A 17,683-nucleotide genomic window follows, 5' to 3' on the forward strand; every position below is an offset into this window, starting at 1 on the left:
AGTCAGCAATCCCATCAATGCCTCTGTCTTCCCAGTTTTCGTAAAAATCATCACCAACATTATAGCCACAATACCCATCCATATTCGCATATTCACCTGTCTCCGATGAAGGTTCATCGCCTACACAAACATCTAGGTCATCGGAAAACAGTTCTTCTTCGTTCCCGACAAACAAATCTTCATCGGCCATAGCCGCTACAGCATGAACTAACGAGGCTACATCTTCCTCTTCCATTCTAGCAACAACCTATGAAGAAAATTTTGCATTTAAGAAAATGAAGACATGCTGTAAATATAAAATCACTCTAAAATAACAGAAAAAGAATCATCTTTCCACATGTATGTCCACATTTAACACAAGAAAACCTCCATATGCATAGTTACTACATCTGGATCATCAATCCCTATGGAATTCTTCAAACTGATTATCCTATCAACCTCATCACCTTTAAGAGCCTCACCACCAGAAGGAAGGACATGACAAAAGATATAAGAGTACGTCTTACCTAAATGCTGATTCATTCATGAAATCGGAATTAGACTGCATGTACTATATTCAATGAGAAATCTTATGCTTGTGCAACTTAACAACACATAATCCACCTTATATGAAGCTAAGCAAGGACTAAAGAACTTTTTTATGAACCTAAAATACACCCACCATATACAAGTAACTACCTTACAATGAAGTTCTGAAAATAAATACTTCAATCAAAAAATTGACATGAATTTTTGGTTAACAAGGGTTTACTAGCATGTATTGAAAAACCTGTTCAATCAAAATTTGGTGTCAAAGAGGAATATTGAGACATAGTAGACAGAAAGAAAAATGCAGCAGCCTTACACCAATACGAAGTGTAAGTAAAATTTTATGTTATAAGATTTTAATAAAGCATGGCATCAATATATAGCAATCTAAACTAAATTTAATTTATCCGGTCCATATATATATATATATCTTCCGCATGATCCGATACAATTTTTTCAGGAAATAAAGCGTTCAACCAAAATAAATCCCCGATAACATCGACCCTAACTCAAGCTCAAAAATATTTTAGTTTATCAACAAAGTACACATTTGCTTTACATAATAATATTCTGCCCATTTACCTTATTATCTTCCATGCGTCCTCCAGAACAACCAGCAACAAAATTATATAAACAACAACAACTAATCACCTTATTTCAGAAAACAATAAATCTATAAAAAAAATTCAAAACCAACATACTCAAAAGTTAAAAACACCAGCAACAGAGTCACGAAACCATAGCTAGCAATAATTTCGACAATGCAAAATCAATGACTTGATTTCAATTCACAATTTCACTACACAAAGCATAAAAGAAATAACCGAAGAAGTCAAAGCTGTGTCACTAACTTTCGACGAAGAACCGGACGGCGACCGGCAAAACGACAGCGACCGATGAGACGACGGCGCCCTGCTCCAAGCCTCGAACATATAAGCCAGGGCGGATGGGGATGATCTACCAACCTAGAACCCAGGGCTTGGGTTTGGGACGGGGGAAGGACGGATTGCGGCAGAACAGTTGAAGAAGCTAGGGTTTTGATTTGGGGATTGTTCGAACTTTGGTTCTGATTGTGAGTGACGTTCATGAATGACGGATTCAGGGGGTGTTGGGGGAAGGGGTGACGCCGTGGGGTTCTTTTTTAATTTGAACATCTTAAGATACCTCTATAACAAATAATATCTTTCACATGCTCAAACTTGTATTTTTTAAAGACCTGCCACATCACCTTTAACTGGTGTCAGAAAACATAGGCTAACAATGAGCCTGGTCCAGGTGAGGCTAATGCTAAAATTCACCATCATGTGAGCAGTGTTAAAATTCCTTTCGATCAATCTTCTGTCTTTTCTCTTTTTGGTACTCAAAGCTTTCTGTCCTTGGCAGTCCCCTTTTGTCGGAATTTGGTTTAAGCGACTTCTTTCAACTAGAGAGCTCACTTTGATCAATTAAGGTATAATTAGGATCGATTAGTATTATTTAGCATATTTAAATATTTATTATAAGATATTATGTTTTTATTATTTTGATTCTATTAACATCTATAAATATTTTTCTATATATATTGTATCATTCTATAACAACTTAAATACACACAAATTTTTTTTTTAATACTCTCTCTTACCCTCTCTAACAACTTTAATATACTTATTGGTTATATACTAATATAATAACCAATATAATTTTATTGTTAATATATTTAAATATATACAAAATTATAATAAAAAAATTAAAAACACTTACAACTTCTTTGGGTGAATCATAAAGATCTTCATAAGATTTTTTAAAGAGGCTTAATATAATATGATTTCTTAAAAATTCTATTTCATTGATTTATATTCACAAAAATTGTGTTTAAAAGAATTTTTATTCTTTCCTTTTCGTTTTACAAAATTATATTTTTTCTCTCCATGATTCATTTCTTTTTCTTCATGCAAGGTAGACAAATATGTAAAAAATATCTAATATATTTTTTAAATTCGTTCTAATTCTCGTAAATATACAAAAAATTATTTTTCCTTTTTCTCATGGTTCTGCTTTAAACAAATTATGTTGTTTCTATTTTCCGTAAGAAATTGCATAGCTCATGCTAATAACATTAAGATAATTTATTTTCTCTATCATCTTTATAATTTTGAATTTTATTTAACTATACTATTCTTATATGATTTATAGATAACATGATTAATTATATAAATAAAAAAAGTGAAATACAATATAAAAATTATTGATAGTTTAAAATTAATTAGTCAACTAATAAATATTATCTGACTTTTTTATAATAGTACTGTTTAAACTATCTACTAAGTATTATTTTATTTTTTATATTATTTTTCTAAAAAAAATTATTGGAATTCTGGGTAAAGAAGATTTTGTGGCCAAATTTTTGTGCATATTACATTGATAGTTAGTGACAAAGAATATTATTTACATTTTTAATATGCCATGAAAGTGAATTTGGATTTTTTTTTAACAAAAAGTAAATATGAATTTGTGAATGTATTCATGTGCATACACTTTATAAAACTTCTTAATTAGGTTCTCCTGTTACAAAAAACATTTAAAAGAAACATAATATTCTTAAGTATATAATTAAAGGGACTACATTTAAAAAAAAAACTTATAAATAATAAAGACTTAATTCCAAATTGAACTACATTATCATATACCAAAATTTATTTATTTTTCATTAAAAATTATAATTCTTTGTTATTTATATATGATTGTAAAAAAGTATAATAGAACACAAATGTTTTTTGTTTTATTGAAGCAAATGTTTTATAATTATGCTATACGAATTTAAATATAGCGTAATATTAATAATTAAGATTTCTAATTCATTTCTAACCATCCTCATAATTCTTAAATGAGTGTAAGAACAACTCAACTATATATTTTACCTTTGAAAACATTAAAAGATAAAAAAAGTAAAATATTTATTTATTCATAAATTAAAAGAATAATAAGGAGAATAGTTTAAAAATATATCAATGAACTAAATAAAAATTATATTTAATTTATAAAAATTAATAAAATTAAGTAGTTTATTTGGATTGACTTCTTTTGGTGAAAAAATCACTCTTTAAAATAAAAATACTTTTGTTAAATTTTAAACATAGTTAGATATGTCTTTTAAAAAATTTATTTTAAAAGAGATTTGCCATGAGCGATAAGAATTTAGGATTATCTCTTGGAGTCGTGGAACATAGATTTTTAAGAGGTGATGGATTTAATTGATTTTTTTCATTTTAAAGAAAAAAAATTAGATAAGATAAAATACGTTTTTAAATATGAAGATATAATTCAAATATAATAATATGATTTCATATGATTTAAATCATAAAAAGCCGTTTGTGATTTGTGATTGTTATTCAGAGTCTTCAAAATCGTATTTGATTTGGGCCATGAATTAAGTAGTTTTTTATTGGATAAAAAAAAATCTGGAATGTTAGTTATTAGTTAATTAATTATATATACGTAAGATTTTTATGTTTTGTTTACATATGGTAAAATTAATGATAATAATGTTGTCATTTTTATTTTTTATAATATCATTCTACACATAAATTTACTATATTATATATTTTCATGAATTTATAAAAAATATTATCAAAATAAGAACGATAACATCAATCTCGAATTAATTAATTATGCGGAGAAGAACACATAGATTAGCATCAGTTGAATGACATTACATGAAGTATTTATTATTCAGACACTTTTTTAATTTTCTTTCTTATTATAGGAATTGTAATAAGTAAGAGTACAATGCAAGACAATATATATATATATACCAAAGATGGAAAATTCGGACCCACGATCTGTCAGATGAGTATGGAGAGACTATGTCATTTGAGTTATAATGGTATATTATGACACGACGGCTCAAACCATATAAAAAAATATTTAAGACAATTATATGATGCATGATTATTATTATTGTGGAGATGGAACTGGAGCAAGATCAGAGACAGAAGCAGGTGCTGGTGAGGGAGCATTATTATTATGAATGGTTTGATCAACACGTGTGAATCCGAATTTCTTGATGAGCTCATTGGCAATTAGCTCATTGGCACTGTCAGTGGGGTGGTATTCATCCCAAAACACATACTTGCTTCTATCTTTGCACAATTTCGATGCAGGCACACATGTAAGTGCAGGTCGTATGTTCCAAAACGAACAACACGGTGAATCTGCATTTTGGAATCCTACAAAACCATCCATCAATTCATTCATTTAATGTCACTGCCATTGAATTCAAAACTAGTACTTACTACTATTTGCTACTTACCATACTTCATTGGATTGCTGATGACATCATAAACAACATCATATGCATCTCCAAATACATATTTTACACCAGGAAGCTGCTGCCCCAACTCATCTACCACCTTGCTTGTTGCTTTATTAAAAGAAAGAGCCAATTTGTTTGCCTTCTCTCTACAGTTTCCACTTGTTGTTAGCACCCTTTGAAGTGGAATGCAGCCCATTGGGCCCAGCCCAAATACCATTAGTTCCCTTGCTCCTAACCCATGAAGCAACTACCAAAAAAAATGGGCTCTAAGCCCCGTCAAATCACCAAAAAAAAAACAAAAAAATTCGAGATGTATTATTAGTATAAAAAATGCTATTCCTATATATTTGTTTATCAATACATGTGTAGTTTTAATTTATTTTCGAACTCCGCCTTGTGCATGCAGTAACTCATTGGCCAGCGGCAGACCTTTAAATGGAGCTCAGATCCGCGACGGATTAGTCCTTAACCTGTCGGGTTGGGGGATACCGTTTGGGTAAACCAAAAAAAAAAAAAATACACGTGTAGTTTTAATTTATTTTCTATTTGTATTTATATTCTAACATATATTTTATACTGGTGGCTGACTTTATTGTCGTATTTGCATTTAGTTATACCTCATATATGAAGAAATTGTTTTGTTTTTCTGTTCGAATAATAATTAAAGTAAATTAATTAATAAAATAAACCTTGAGTTGGTCTCTGAGTGTTCCTATCAAGTAGTCCATGAAAGTGTCATCATTGTAAGTCCATGAATCACTGTAAACAGGCATTAAGTAATTGTTGATAAAATCGTTGCTCCCTAACGCAACAACATATCTAGCTTCCTGAAAAAACTTTTGTGCCGCACTGTTTCCAATTTTGGCCTCAATTAGTTCTCGTGTCCCCTGAAATAGCTCAATTTGCTTGTACAGAGAAAACCTCTGGATCTGTAAATATGCACAATTATCTTATAAATGTGCTTTCTAAATGGCTAAAATATATAACAAAACATACACTAGATTAATAAAATGCAAGTTAACATTGGAACTCACAAAATACTGCCCAGTTTCATTCAAAATGCCACCACCACCAGAAGCATAGTTCGCTCCATTTTCTAGAATAATTTCTGGGGTTAGAGATGGGTCTAGGAATGCTGGAGGCCTAGGGAGGCCAGTATTGTCACCTAAATGTGTATAATTCGGTCAGCAAATATTTTCCGAATTAATTTATTATCAAAATTTTAAAGTGGCAAATATTTTGAATAATAGAAAAGAATTGAAATGGTGTTTTCTCCTATCAATTTAAATTATTGGGAGAAATGATATCATGACAGAAATAATTACCTATAATATCTGCAACGGTGCGGCCGTTAGTAAACCTTCCGTTGGGTAATCCGTTACCAAAATCAATACCATACCAAGGGAGGCTGGCCTGAGCAAGGCTTCTATTGAGGCGTTTGTTGTTTCCAACATCAGAGAGGGAGTCACCAAATATGAACTGCACAATCTTGCAATCACACCCTCTAATTATCCCATTTCCCAAAATGGTCCCTGCTAGAACAACAACTAGTGCCAGATTATTCAACTTCATGTTTAATTTGTGTACCAAGTTACACTCACACATGACCTCTATGTTTGGTTTTTATAATATGTTGAGAATGTTATGTTCTAAGTTACAGAAGGGGCGCTGCGCTGAAGTATAATTGTTTGATATACCAACTATTATTGCTTATTCAAACCTAATGCAACTACCTTATATTTTGTTATAATAAGTATAAGATCACAAATGTGAATGTTTGATTAAGTCCAGAGAATTTGTTCTAGTTGAAATTTTGTCATGAGGAATTGGAATTGGAATTGGAGGAATAGAGAGAGGTGACCCTTTAATTCGAATTCTCAACAAACCACGTTTCCATGGGTTGTGTTATTCACTTATTCTAGTAAGTTCACCAAACTGGAAAGTTCTCTCACTCTAAATTCTCCCAAAATCTCAAAACCCACCATACTAACCAACTAGGGGTTCTGAAGTAATCGAAGAGAGCGAGCAACATAAATTTATTATTTATGTTATGGTTTTAGAATTTTTCTTGATAAACTATCTTTATTAATTATTTTAGTCATACTTTTAACCAGACGAATGACATAAACTAGAAAAAGAAACACAAGTAATAACTTATTAAGAAAAAAATACTACAAAACTATCAAAATTTATTATTTTTTATTATTAATTAATTATTAATATTTAAAAATATGAATTAAAATATATTATTAAATTATTAAACTAAAAGAATTAGATTAATGTTTAAAACTAATGATAAAAAAACAATAAATCCTAACAATCCAATACTATTTCTCTTTTATAAATTATAAAATAACCATATTAGATATATACTAAAATCAACTACATTAAAATATAAAATACACATTAAAAATAAATTAAATTACATATATTTATATACAATTATATTAATAACTAATTTTAATATGCAAATAACATTTTTGACTAATTTTAATATGCAAATAACATTTTTGGTATCCTCACTTAAACATCAAGAAATAGTAGTAGTATAACTTTTAACAACAATAATAATAGTGTAATATCACTAAATCAGACAAATAATTTACCATTCTACCGTTGTAAGTAAGGGAAAACCAACCTCGGTGTAATTAGATTGCATGAAACTTAAAAGCAATTGTTTATAGTTATAATCACTTGTATATAACAAGATCCTGTCTGTTAAAGAAAAAGAATGATGAACATGATATATAAGGGAAAGATAATGAGTATATAGCCATTGACAACTGATCATACATTGAGTTTGTCCATTTCCTTCCTGATAGCATTGGCTCTGACCAAGCTCCCAATGGTGTTAATGGCCAACTTGATATCCTCCAATGGATTTCCAGGCACTACTGTCTTATACAAATAGCTATCAAATGTCATCTTCTGAACATATTCATCAGCACACATCTCCACAAACGCCTCCCTCGCCGGATTCGACCTATAAAACACCTTCTGAAGCACATCCAACACCTTATACGTCGGCCAATATGTCTTGTCCCACTTCTCCAAGTACTTCCTCAAATCCCCTTCATCCACCATCCTCTTTCCATTCTCCGATCCTTCCACAATGGCCTCCGCGCACATTCTCCCACTCTTCGCCGCGAAATAGATCCCTTCCCCGGAGCATTTTGTCACATAGCCGGCTGCATCCCCCACAAGGGCCACCCTCCCCGATAATCTTCGGGGGCGGGGGTGTTCGGGAATGGGATGCGCCTCCACTCGGATGATCTTGCCTCCAGTGATCTTGTCCTCTGCTCTTTTTCGTGTTGCCAGCTGGAATTTTTTGATGTCTGATTTGTGTGTCACTGTACCTGTCCCAACGGCAACATGGTCGCATTTTGGAAACACCCAACCGTAGAAATCTGGGGATACATCATCCCCGACGTACATCTCCGCAAGATTTTCATAATACACCATTTTATCATCCGGGATCTTTATCCTCTCCTAATAAATCAAACCGCACCACCAAAAACATCAAAATTTTTGCAATTCTTAAAAAAAATATCACATTGGAGCTCATCAAATTGAACCTTTCTTTTGTCCTGGTAATGCTGAGATTTAATTTCTATGAAATATAAGTATTTAATCTATAGAGTTTACTGTCATATCGCATTTTTATTGATTACGCACTTTTATTGATTATAATAAACCAAATGGGACCAAATTCATAAATAACGTAAACTAAAGGGAACAAATTCATCAAATAAAAGGAAAGAATTACTTTGTCTAAGCAATGCATTGAAATATTATAAAGTTACTAACTAAATAGAAATTTGAAAGATCAAAGAAAACAAAAATGAAAAAATTCAAAACAAAAAAAATTGAAGATGATAGGATGATACCTGAAATGCAATGGCATATTCATAGTCACCAGCATCAATGGCCTTAGCAACTCTAGAATTAGCCCCATCGGCACCAATGACAGCATCGACCTCCAGTGTTCTCTTCTCACCAATCCCACCGGTTTTACCATCATACCCAGAATAATGCAGCAAATAAGGTGAGTTCTTATCTTTAGGCATATCCATCTTCAAGAACAATCCGTTGATAATGGTGGCACCGTTCTCTTTTGCCCTATCTCTAAGGTACGCGTCCAAAACCTCACGTCTCACCATTCCGATGTACTCGTGCGGCTTCAAGGTCCTTCCAATGTCCACCGCGACATTCGACGGCGATATCATCTTCATCTTCGTCACGCGCCGGTCGATGATGTCTAATGGCAGCTCGAACTCCCCCACCATGCACAGCGGAATGGCGCCCCCGCACGGCTTGCAGTTATCCATTTTCCGTTCTATTAGGAACGTTTCGATGCCTCCCTTTGCTAGGGTCTCCGCGGCAGAGCCCCCCGCAGGGCCTCCGCCGACGATTGCAACGCGGAGGTTCCGGCCTTGGAGCTTGGGACTGGTTTTTCCGGCAATGACCTTGAGCTTCTGGGGGTGGTTGATGGTGGCGGGCTTCTGGTGGACGGTGAAAGGGGTGGTTTCCAAGGAGGATTGTCGGAGTCCAACGAAAGATTTTAGAGCCATGGAGTTCATGTTGTTACTTGTTAGTGAGTGTGAGAAGGAGTGAGACTCTGTAATTTTTTGTTTTTTCAAAAGTTTGATATTTTGTTTATTTTATTGTGAACTGGACTTTTGTTGGGGATGGGATATGGTACGGGATTATAGGGAGTTTATAGCCCTTGGATAGCGTAAATTAAAGGTGGAGATTTTATGTAGATAATGTATGGGAGATATTATGACTTTGGAGTTTGGAAGTGTATGTAGTATTTTGAGTGGTTGATATGTGGCCACGATGTGCAATTTCTGCTTCTAGGTGTTCAATTGCTAGCTCACTTTCCAGTTTCCACTTTCAATTGCAAGTTTGCAACCGAGACAAGTTCTTCTTTTAAACACCTATCACTTATGAAAGTTACAAAAATACAAATGTTATTTAATTAATCTAAATATTAAAACTAGTGTTTTCATTTTCAATTAATTCACAAAGTGAAAACGATAGAAAAAAAAATCACATTAACTTAAAAATTGTGAATAATAAATCAGCTCCAATAATTGGAAAAAAAAATTTTTATTATCAAGTATATAAACAAAAATATTTTTTTAGTGTCCAACACAAATTTTTGTTGAAACTAAAATAGAAGTGAGAATTATAATTTTATAAGGATAGTCTTAATCTTTAAGTTACAAAAAATACCATGACATTAGAATGTATTATATAGTTTTTTTTTGGGTATTGAACATATTATATAGTTAATCTTAAGCTTTGATGATTAATAAATTTAAATATAATTTATTAATTTTTATTAATTATAATAATTTTTTTGATATATGAGGGGATCGAGAGGCCCAACAAGCAAACAAACTAAACTAATAAAGCCCTTAAATGGAGCTCAGTACTGCGACAGATTAGTCCTTGACCTGCCGGATTGGGGGATACCGTAAAAAACAAAAAAAAAACCCTATGAAATTTGATCCAACATAACTACACAAGTCATCCCTAACAAACGGAAAGAGCCAAGAAGGGAGGTTCTCAAAGCAAGTGATTCCCAATGGCAGAATTTGGCCATGTTTAGCTAGAGCATCAACACAGTAATTAGATTCCCTGAAGATATGTCGAAGCTTTACTTCAGCTGGCTTGGTTAGTAACTCTCTAATTGAGCGGATCAACGAAGAACCAGAGTGGGTTTCGTCGATGCTAACTACACGAGTTCCACTGTACACGTCGAGTCCGATTCCACGATCAGATGAGAGATCTTTAACTCGACGCCATTTTAGCGATTCAATTTTTAGCGCATCATCGTGATCGGACAAAAAATAAGGAGTTAAAAACATAATTTTTTTTATTATTTATTTATTATTAAGTCTTTAATCTGTCGATAATTTTTTTAAAAAATTAAAATTTTTTAATCAAAAACAAATACTACATATTCATATACTTAATATTAATAATATATTATAATATTATATATTAATCAATTATAAAATTTATCTCTTTAAATAAAATTTTAACTAACAAATAAAAAAAAATAAATTTTAATAATAATTTAACTGGCAAACAAATTTTTTTATACTTTCACAACTTCGTAATAAGCTTTCGCACCTATAGTTAAAAGAGTTAAAAAGAAGAAATAAAAATTAGGGACAAGTCAAAAAGTGCAAACAGAGATGGATTTACATTAAAAAAAAAAGGCATTTGTCCTCACAAAATTAAAAAAAATAATATATATATATATATATATATATATATATATATATATATATATAACAGAGATGGATTTACATTAAAAAAAAAGGGCATTTGTCCTCACAAAATTTAAAAAAAAAACTAATATATATATATATATATATATATATATATATATATATATATATATATATTATATGCCTCTTATTATATTATATTTATTCTACAATAAAATATAAATAATTTTCTTGAGTTTTATATTAAAAATTTTTTTGTTAAATTTAATATTTAATAATAATTATATTGTTAAATTTAATTTAATATAAAAATAAAAAATAAATAAATAAATTTATAAACTAATAATAATTAATTTTATAATATTAGATAATTAGTTAATAATTAAATTAAAATTTGATTTTTAATTAAATACAACTTAAATTATTAGTGATTTTTTAAAAAATATTTAAGATAAAAAAATATATTATCTATATATTAATATACTCTATTAATATTTATTATTAAAATAGTCTTGATTATAGTAATTATTTTAGTTAAAAATATATTTATATCATAAAGACTATAATAAATAAGTTTTATAATTAAATATGAGATAATAAAAAGTAAAATAATTGTTTAAAAATATATATAGAAAAAATATTTAATCATGTCAAAAATAAAAAAAGTCATTATAAATTATTTTTTAATCATTTTGAATATTATACGGTATATGAAATTATCTTTTTATTATTTTAAATACTATAATAAGTGATTGTGTGTATATTTCTAGTTCTTATCAATATGTATAGATAGTTCTAATTTAACATTTTAAATATATCTATGGTCACGGGTTTTTACTGTGACCATAGATTAACCTATGGTCACGGTAAAAAAACGTGGCCTAAAGTGTCAGATTTTAAAAATTAAAACCGTAACCATAAAAACCGTGACCATAGATCAAAAAACCGTGACTATAGACCTATGGCCACGAGAGAATAGGCCACGGTAAAAAACCGTGACCATAAGTCCAAAACCGTGACCATAGATAAGGCTATGGTCACGGTTTTCACCATGGCCACAGCCTCTATGGTCACCCTTCCTTAAAACCGTGACCATAGTCCTATCTATGGTCACGGTTTTTACTGTGGCCATAGACTCTATGGTCACCCAAGCCTAAAACCGTGACCATAACCCTATCTATGGTCACGGTTTTTCACCGTGACCATAGACTCTATGGTCACCCCTCCTTAAAACCGTGACCATAGCCCTTTCTATGGTCACGGTTTTTCACCGTGGCCATAGCCTCTATGGTCACTGTTTTTTAAAACGGACTATAGCCTGTTGTTGTTTATGAGATTCAATTTTTTTAAATTATAATCACATCCCAAAATGATAATAATCACAAAATAAATCTAAAAATAAGAAATTCAAGAAATCTAAATCATAAAAGTTTCATCATAAAATAGATATGTTTAATTTTTAGTCTAAACAACACAAATCAAAATAGAGTGGAATTTTTCCAATTACATGTAATACCTCAAAGTTCATAACACATCAAAATATTACATTTACATAACTAAAGTGGTAAGACCCATCCCATGTGATATTTGTATGGAACATATTTTCTTCATCACATCATGTCTTCCTGCACGTAAAAGAAATAAACATGTTAAATATCTTGCAAAAATGCTTTTGATGATGCAATAGATATGCAGCAAAAGAAGGGAAACATTCATCCACATCAACACTCAAGAATTATTCACAACCATAATTCACTTCAAACAGCAGCTATTGTAAGAATGCAGCAGTAGTGATAGCTTAGACTCAGAAATTTATCAAAGTTATCACTAATGCACAAATAATTCAGAATTTGTTCACTCCAGCAGCAGCCAACACAAGAATAAGGCAGCAATAATACTATGCAGCAGCATCATATAAACCAGTTTAGCACAAAAGTAAAAGAATAAAACAGCAACATAGGATCAATAACAGTTTAAACTTAATCAACAGCACCAAGTAAACTAATTTAGCACATGGCAGATCAATGAAGCAGCAGCATGAAACTAAATTAGAACAGGGCAAGTCATTACGAGCACAGGAAAATCAATTTCAGATAGAATAAACATCAGAGTTCAAACCTAAATCCACTACAAAATCAATTGACTACCTAACCACCTAATTCAACTAAGCTAACTTAATCAAACAACAACCAAAAACATACTATTAATTTAACCAAAAGTTTTGAACAATACTTACTTCCATATCCTTTGATACATGGTTCGATCCAAGTGAAGGAGGAATGCTTCGCCGCGCATCATTTGGTGCACTACTCGCGTCAGGCGGAGATTGTTGGGCGGCTTCTATCATTACTTGCACTTGTTCTGCACTCATACCAGGATTGACTTGTTGCAACAACGTTTTAATCAAGTTTGTTAAACCATCCAACTTGGAAGTTAAGTTAGTTTGATTTTTCTCCATAGTTGAAACCACTTCATTATGTTGTTGCTGCATTTGTCGGATTTTCTTATCCTTTTTAAGAGAGGATTTTGTGACTGATCGACCATAGAAACGAACTCTTCCATGTCTCTCCTTTCCGAAAACTGTTTGAACTGCTTCATCATCATTGTATCCTGCTTCTTTCAAATTTTGAAGATGTTCCTATTACACACAAATAGGATCAAAATAAATGCATGCACCCAGCAGCTTCAGAATAAATAAAAATAGCTAACACATTTCTTGTTTGGTGTGCTTTTCTAAGAGACCAGAAAACTAACAATTGTCTCTTGTGTTCCCGAATCAGTCTCCCCTTTTTTGCTCATACGAGTTACAACAAACATCTCAGATTGTGATGGATCTTCATTGTCCTCCTTCTTTGCACGCTACAAAGGAACCACCAACATGTGACTAAGTAAGCACACATAACATGAAAGATGCAAAAATACTTAAAATAAAAAGCACAAATCATCAAGGCCGCCTCGATCATCCATGTCAGTATCTACTACTGTTGGGATTACTGATTCCCCATGATTAGTCCATCGTTTATAACCTTCGACAAACCCATAGCAAATAAGATGCTCATATACGGCGTCTCGTTCACGCCAATAAGTGTTTCCACACTTTGCACACGGACATTGGATTTCTTTTCCAACCGGTTTTCCCTTTACGAAGGCAAACTCTAAAAAATTATTAACACCATCTATATACTTGTTCTCAAATCTTGGTGAATCCATCCAATCTTTTGATAGAGTATGATTAAACCTAACAATGTAAATACTTGAACTTACTAAATATGATCTAGTAGGTCAATTATAGTGACAATCTAGCTAGCATATACACACTTACTACCTAAATAAATGGAAGATCAAATTATTTTATATAACAAGTATGATACAAACTTACTGCTTAGTTCCTCCATTTTGAGATGCCATATGAAGTTGTTATACACAGTGTCGTAGCAACTAGTCAACTCCTTTTGTCTTTACCAGTCCAAAAAAATTATACTGTATACAAAACAAAACAAAAAATTCAAGAGAAGCTAAAGAATATTCAACAACTCTATGATCCATCAAGGTTAAATACATCACCAAAAATAAACAAAATGAAGTCAAAACTGCTTTATGAAGCTCTATTATCTGTGCAGCTAAAAATTTAGTGCTTGCTGTCAACTTGGTCTTCACCTTTCTCTTTCCCACTTAAAATCCATCCTCACCCTTATTACAAAGTGTAGAATTATTTTTCTGAAAGAAATTCAAGAGCTAGTAATATTTGAAGAGGAAGTAATAAATAAGAATTTAAACATGAATTTTGTCCTGTATATGCTTGTCATCTGATTCAAATTAGGAAGTCAGGCTATAAGTCCTACGTTTTTTTAAGTCATACAACAGTGATAAATATACTTGAAATGGAAATAGTAGCTATTTTCATGAAAGAAAAATGAAAAAACTAACTGTAAGTTAGTGACGTAGAAGTAAAGTAGCCCTTAAACTTAATACATTTAATAATATTTTAAAATAAAAAATAATACTAATTAAAACATGTAATAATAAAAGTTTGACCTTCATAAGGTGGCACTGATGTCATCATAATGTAAACTCCAATCAAAGGAACTCATACATATAAATGGTGTTGGTAGCGTTGGGGTAGCTATCATCAAATGTTTGAATAGCCTTTTCCAAAATTAAATTAAAATTCTTAACACTATTTAAAAAATAGAAAAAAATTTGAAATATTGTAAAAATATTAGTATTTTAATAGTTTTAATAGTTAAGTAATTAAATTAACGATTATAATTATTAAAATATCGGTATTTTAAAATATTTAAAATTTTTCTTAAAAAATTAATACGAAACATTATAAAAATAAATGTATATACAAAAATAAAAGGTATATAAAAAAAATGAAAAAGCTAAGAAGAATGGGACCGACCTGTGACCACAATCCTAGAGAACAAGTACTCTTTGCCTCTAAGCTTCCATGCCTTAATTAAAGAAAAAATGAAAATAATAATTAGCTATTGAAAAAAAAAAGCTTAAAGGGGTAGCTACATAGGGATTTTGATCCAAACAGCACATAACCAAGATAAAAAAATAAAATACGACTTACCTGCAACGACAACAATTGTTAGAATATTGCCAATCTTTTTGAGCTTTTTCACACTCTGTTTATATGACTTAAATGGCTTCAAAGCTGCATCTTCAGCTAAGAGCTGCAACAATTGAGTGCCATAACTATAACCAAACATTAAAAAATAAAATAAGATAAAAAAATATCATAAAAATTATGACTGCAAGACAGAAAAAAAGTTATCAGAAAGATTAGCGCATTAACTAAAGTTCTCTAATGTAGTCATAAAACTTCTATGGAAATTTCGTCAGTACTCCTATCAAATTGGGAGGTTCATATTCTTATATTATGTTGTGTGACCAAGAATTTGCCATTGGTTTTATTAACTAAAATAATTAAATTTTTAAAATTCATAAAATTTGTGATCAAATCTCAACTATTGATTGGATAAGAGGTACTAAACCCTGTTTCTTTTATACATGAACATTGCACAGTAAAGTCCCTAACACTAATCCTATTTATTACACCATTGGAGCCAAACCAACAAGATCTTGAAACCAGATTCAAGAGATCATTTCAACAATTTGCTTTAATGCAGCTAAATATTTTACTACATATTCAATCAATAAAATATTTGAAGGTATACACAAATTTAATGGGGTAAAAGAAAGAAGTAAAACTTAATAAATCAAAGTAACTATAGATAGGTGAAATACATTAGTTCAATTATTTGAACACAACAAAATTATAGAAAACCTAAATTAAATAAACAGCAAAGAAAGGGTTTCAAAGCTTACCGCTTTTTCAAGAGGTCCAGGTTCGATATGGTATTGACGGCGTGAGAGTGTAAGCAGGTCTTCCCCTTTTACTCTCTCAAAAATAATAATAAAAAAGAAAATGATATTTTATATTAAATAAATATTAAGTATTAATCAAAAAGAAAAAAAGAGAAAAGAAGATGGGATCTTAGAAACCTGGGAGTGAGATCGGAAATGGGAAGCAATGGGTGTTAGCAGGGGTGTTTTACTGCAGGATGCCACCGGTTCTGGTTCTGCGTCTGAGAAGATGGAGTGGCCACGGCGACGGTGATGGTACACTGACACAGTTGAAGCAAGACGATGAGAGTTTGGCACGACGAACAGGCCAGGGAGCAAGAATGAGGGCTTGGCTAGGGTTATCTTTTTCCACTATTTTTTCCTTTCTTAAGACCTAGCTAATACGAGGGAATGGGGATTTTGGGAGAGAAGGGGGATTTTGGGAAGAGAGGGGGGTAAACTAACGACGACGTTTTTGGTTTTGTGGGGGTGGGGTAGGGTTTTTAACAAAATAATTTCATAAACCATATTCTATGGTCACTTCAAAAAACCGTGACCATAGATGTCTTTTGGTCACGGTGAAAAACCGTGACCATAGACCATTTTAGGTCACCCCAAAACCGTGACCATAGACCCCTTTAGGTCACCACAAAAAACCGTGACCATAAACCCCTTTAGGTCACCCTTTTTTGAAAAACCGTGACCATAGACCCTTTTTGGTCACCCCAAAAAACCGTGACCATAGATGTCTTTTGGTCACGGTGAAAAACCGTGACCATAGACTACTTTAGGTCACCCTAAAACCGTGACCATAGACCCCTTTAGGTCACCCCCCAAAACCGTGACCATAGACCCTTTTAGGTCACCATTTTTTTAAAAACGTGACCATAGACCCTTTTTGGTCACTGTAAAAAACCGTGACCATAGAATACTTTTGGTCACCCCTATAAACCGTGACCATAGACCCTTTTAGGCCACCATTTTTTAAAAAACCGTGACCATAGGTACTCTATGGTCACCCTTTTTAAAAAAACCGTGACCATAGCTTTTTCTTTTTTGTCACGGTAAAAAACCGTGACCATAGAGGGTCTATGGTCACGGTTTTTTACTGTGGCCAAAAAAACCGTGGCCATAGACCCAAAATGTTGTAGTGGTCGTTCGTTGAAAGTGTTGGGAGTTCGAATTCTGTCTCGTATGTGTAACAACTCATTGGCCCTCTTAAATGAAACTCAAATTCACGATAAATTAGTCATTAATTTGG

The 17,683-nt window shown here is 31.8% G+C and overlaps 2 protein-coding genes and 1 long non-coding RNA gene across 6 annotated transcripts; all 3 read right to left on the minus strand.

Annotated features, from left to right (window-relative positions):
• Positions 1-4,228: 4,228 nt before the first annotated feature.
• LOC112710182 (GDSL esterase/lipase At1g74460) lies at positions 4,229-6,450 on the minus strand. The gene is made up of 5 exons (XM_025762316.3): positions 6,145-6,450; positions 5,854-5,984; positions 5,509-5,748; positions 4,817-5,066; positions 4,229-4,733 (listed from the first exon to the last, which is right to left on the minus strand). Exons 1-5 carry the CDS (start codon positions 6,422-6,424, stop codon positions 4,462-4,464), a joined length of 1,173 nt encoding a protein of 390 aa, XP_025618101.1. The 5' UTR covers positions 6,425-6,450; the 3' UTR covers positions 4,229-4,461.
• Positions 6,451-7,442: 992 nt separating this feature from the next.
• On the minus strand, positions 7,443-10,662 carry LOC112710187 (geranylgeranyl diphosphate reductase, chloroplastic). Its single transcript, XM_025762329.3, has 2 exons — positions 8,707-10,662; positions 7,443-8,308 (listed from the first exon to the last, which is right to left on the minus strand). Exons 1-2 carry the CDS (start codon positions 9,397-9,399, stop codon positions 7,607-7,609), a joined length of 1,395 nt encoding a protein of 464 aa, XP_025618114.1. The 5' UTR covers positions 9,400-10,662; the 3' UTR covers positions 7,443-7,606.
• A 1,819-nt stretch (positions 10,663-12,481) lies between these two features.
• On the minus strand, positions 12,482-16,899 carry LOC112710194 (uncharacterized). 4 transcript variants are annotated; one of them, XR_003811467.2, is made up of 9 exons: positions 16,582-16,899; positions 16,405-16,479; positions 15,647-15,749; positions 15,470-15,521; positions 14,629-14,781; positions 14,444-14,544; positions 13,819-13,923; positions 13,301-13,702; positions 12,482-12,689 (listed from the first exon to the last, which is right to left on the minus strand). It is a non-coding gene; the product is annotated as an uncharacterized lncRNA (long non-coding RNA). The 4 variants fall into 4 exon arrangements; XR_011865909.1 differs by having other exon boundaries at positions 15,647-15,771; XR_003156750.3 differs by lacking the exon at positions 14,629-14,781.
• Positions 16,900-17,683: the final 784 nt, after the last annotated feature.

Source organism: Arachis hypogaea, chromosome 1 (genome assembly GCF_003086295.3).
Source record: "Arachis hypogaea cultivar Tifrunner chromosome 1, arahy.Tifrunner.gnm2.J5K5, whole genome shotgun sequence".
In the NCBI taxonomy this organism is placed as follows: Eukaryota; Viridiplantae; Streptophyta; class Magnoliopsida; order Fabales; family Fabaceae; genus Arachis; species Arachis hypogaea.

What these genes read in the sequence shown, in the direction of transcription:
- LOC112710182 (XM_025762316.3), bottom strand. Translation starts at nt 6,424, where the DNA reads ATGTGTGAGTGTAACTTGGTACACAAATTAAACATGAAGTTGAATAAT. An exon ending in CACCGTTGCAGATATTATAG is followed by an intron (nt 5,985 to 6,144) that starts GTAATTATTTCT and finishes ATACACATTTAG; the next exon opens with GTGACAATACTGGCCTCCCT. An exon ending in ATGAAACTGGGCAGTATTTT is followed by an intron (nt 5,749 to 5,853) that starts GTGAGTTCCAAT and finishes GCATATTTACAG; the next exon opens with ATCCAGAGGTTTTCTCTGTA.
- LOC112710187 (XM_025762329.3), bottom strand. Translation starts at nt 9,399, where the DNA reads ATGAACTCCATGGCTCTAAAATCTTTCGTTGGACTCCGACAATCCTCC. An exon ending in AATATGCCATTGCATTTCAG is followed by an intron (nt 8,309 to 8,706) that starts GTATCATCCTAT and finishes TTGATTTATTAG; the next exon opens with GAGAGGATAAAGATCCCGGA.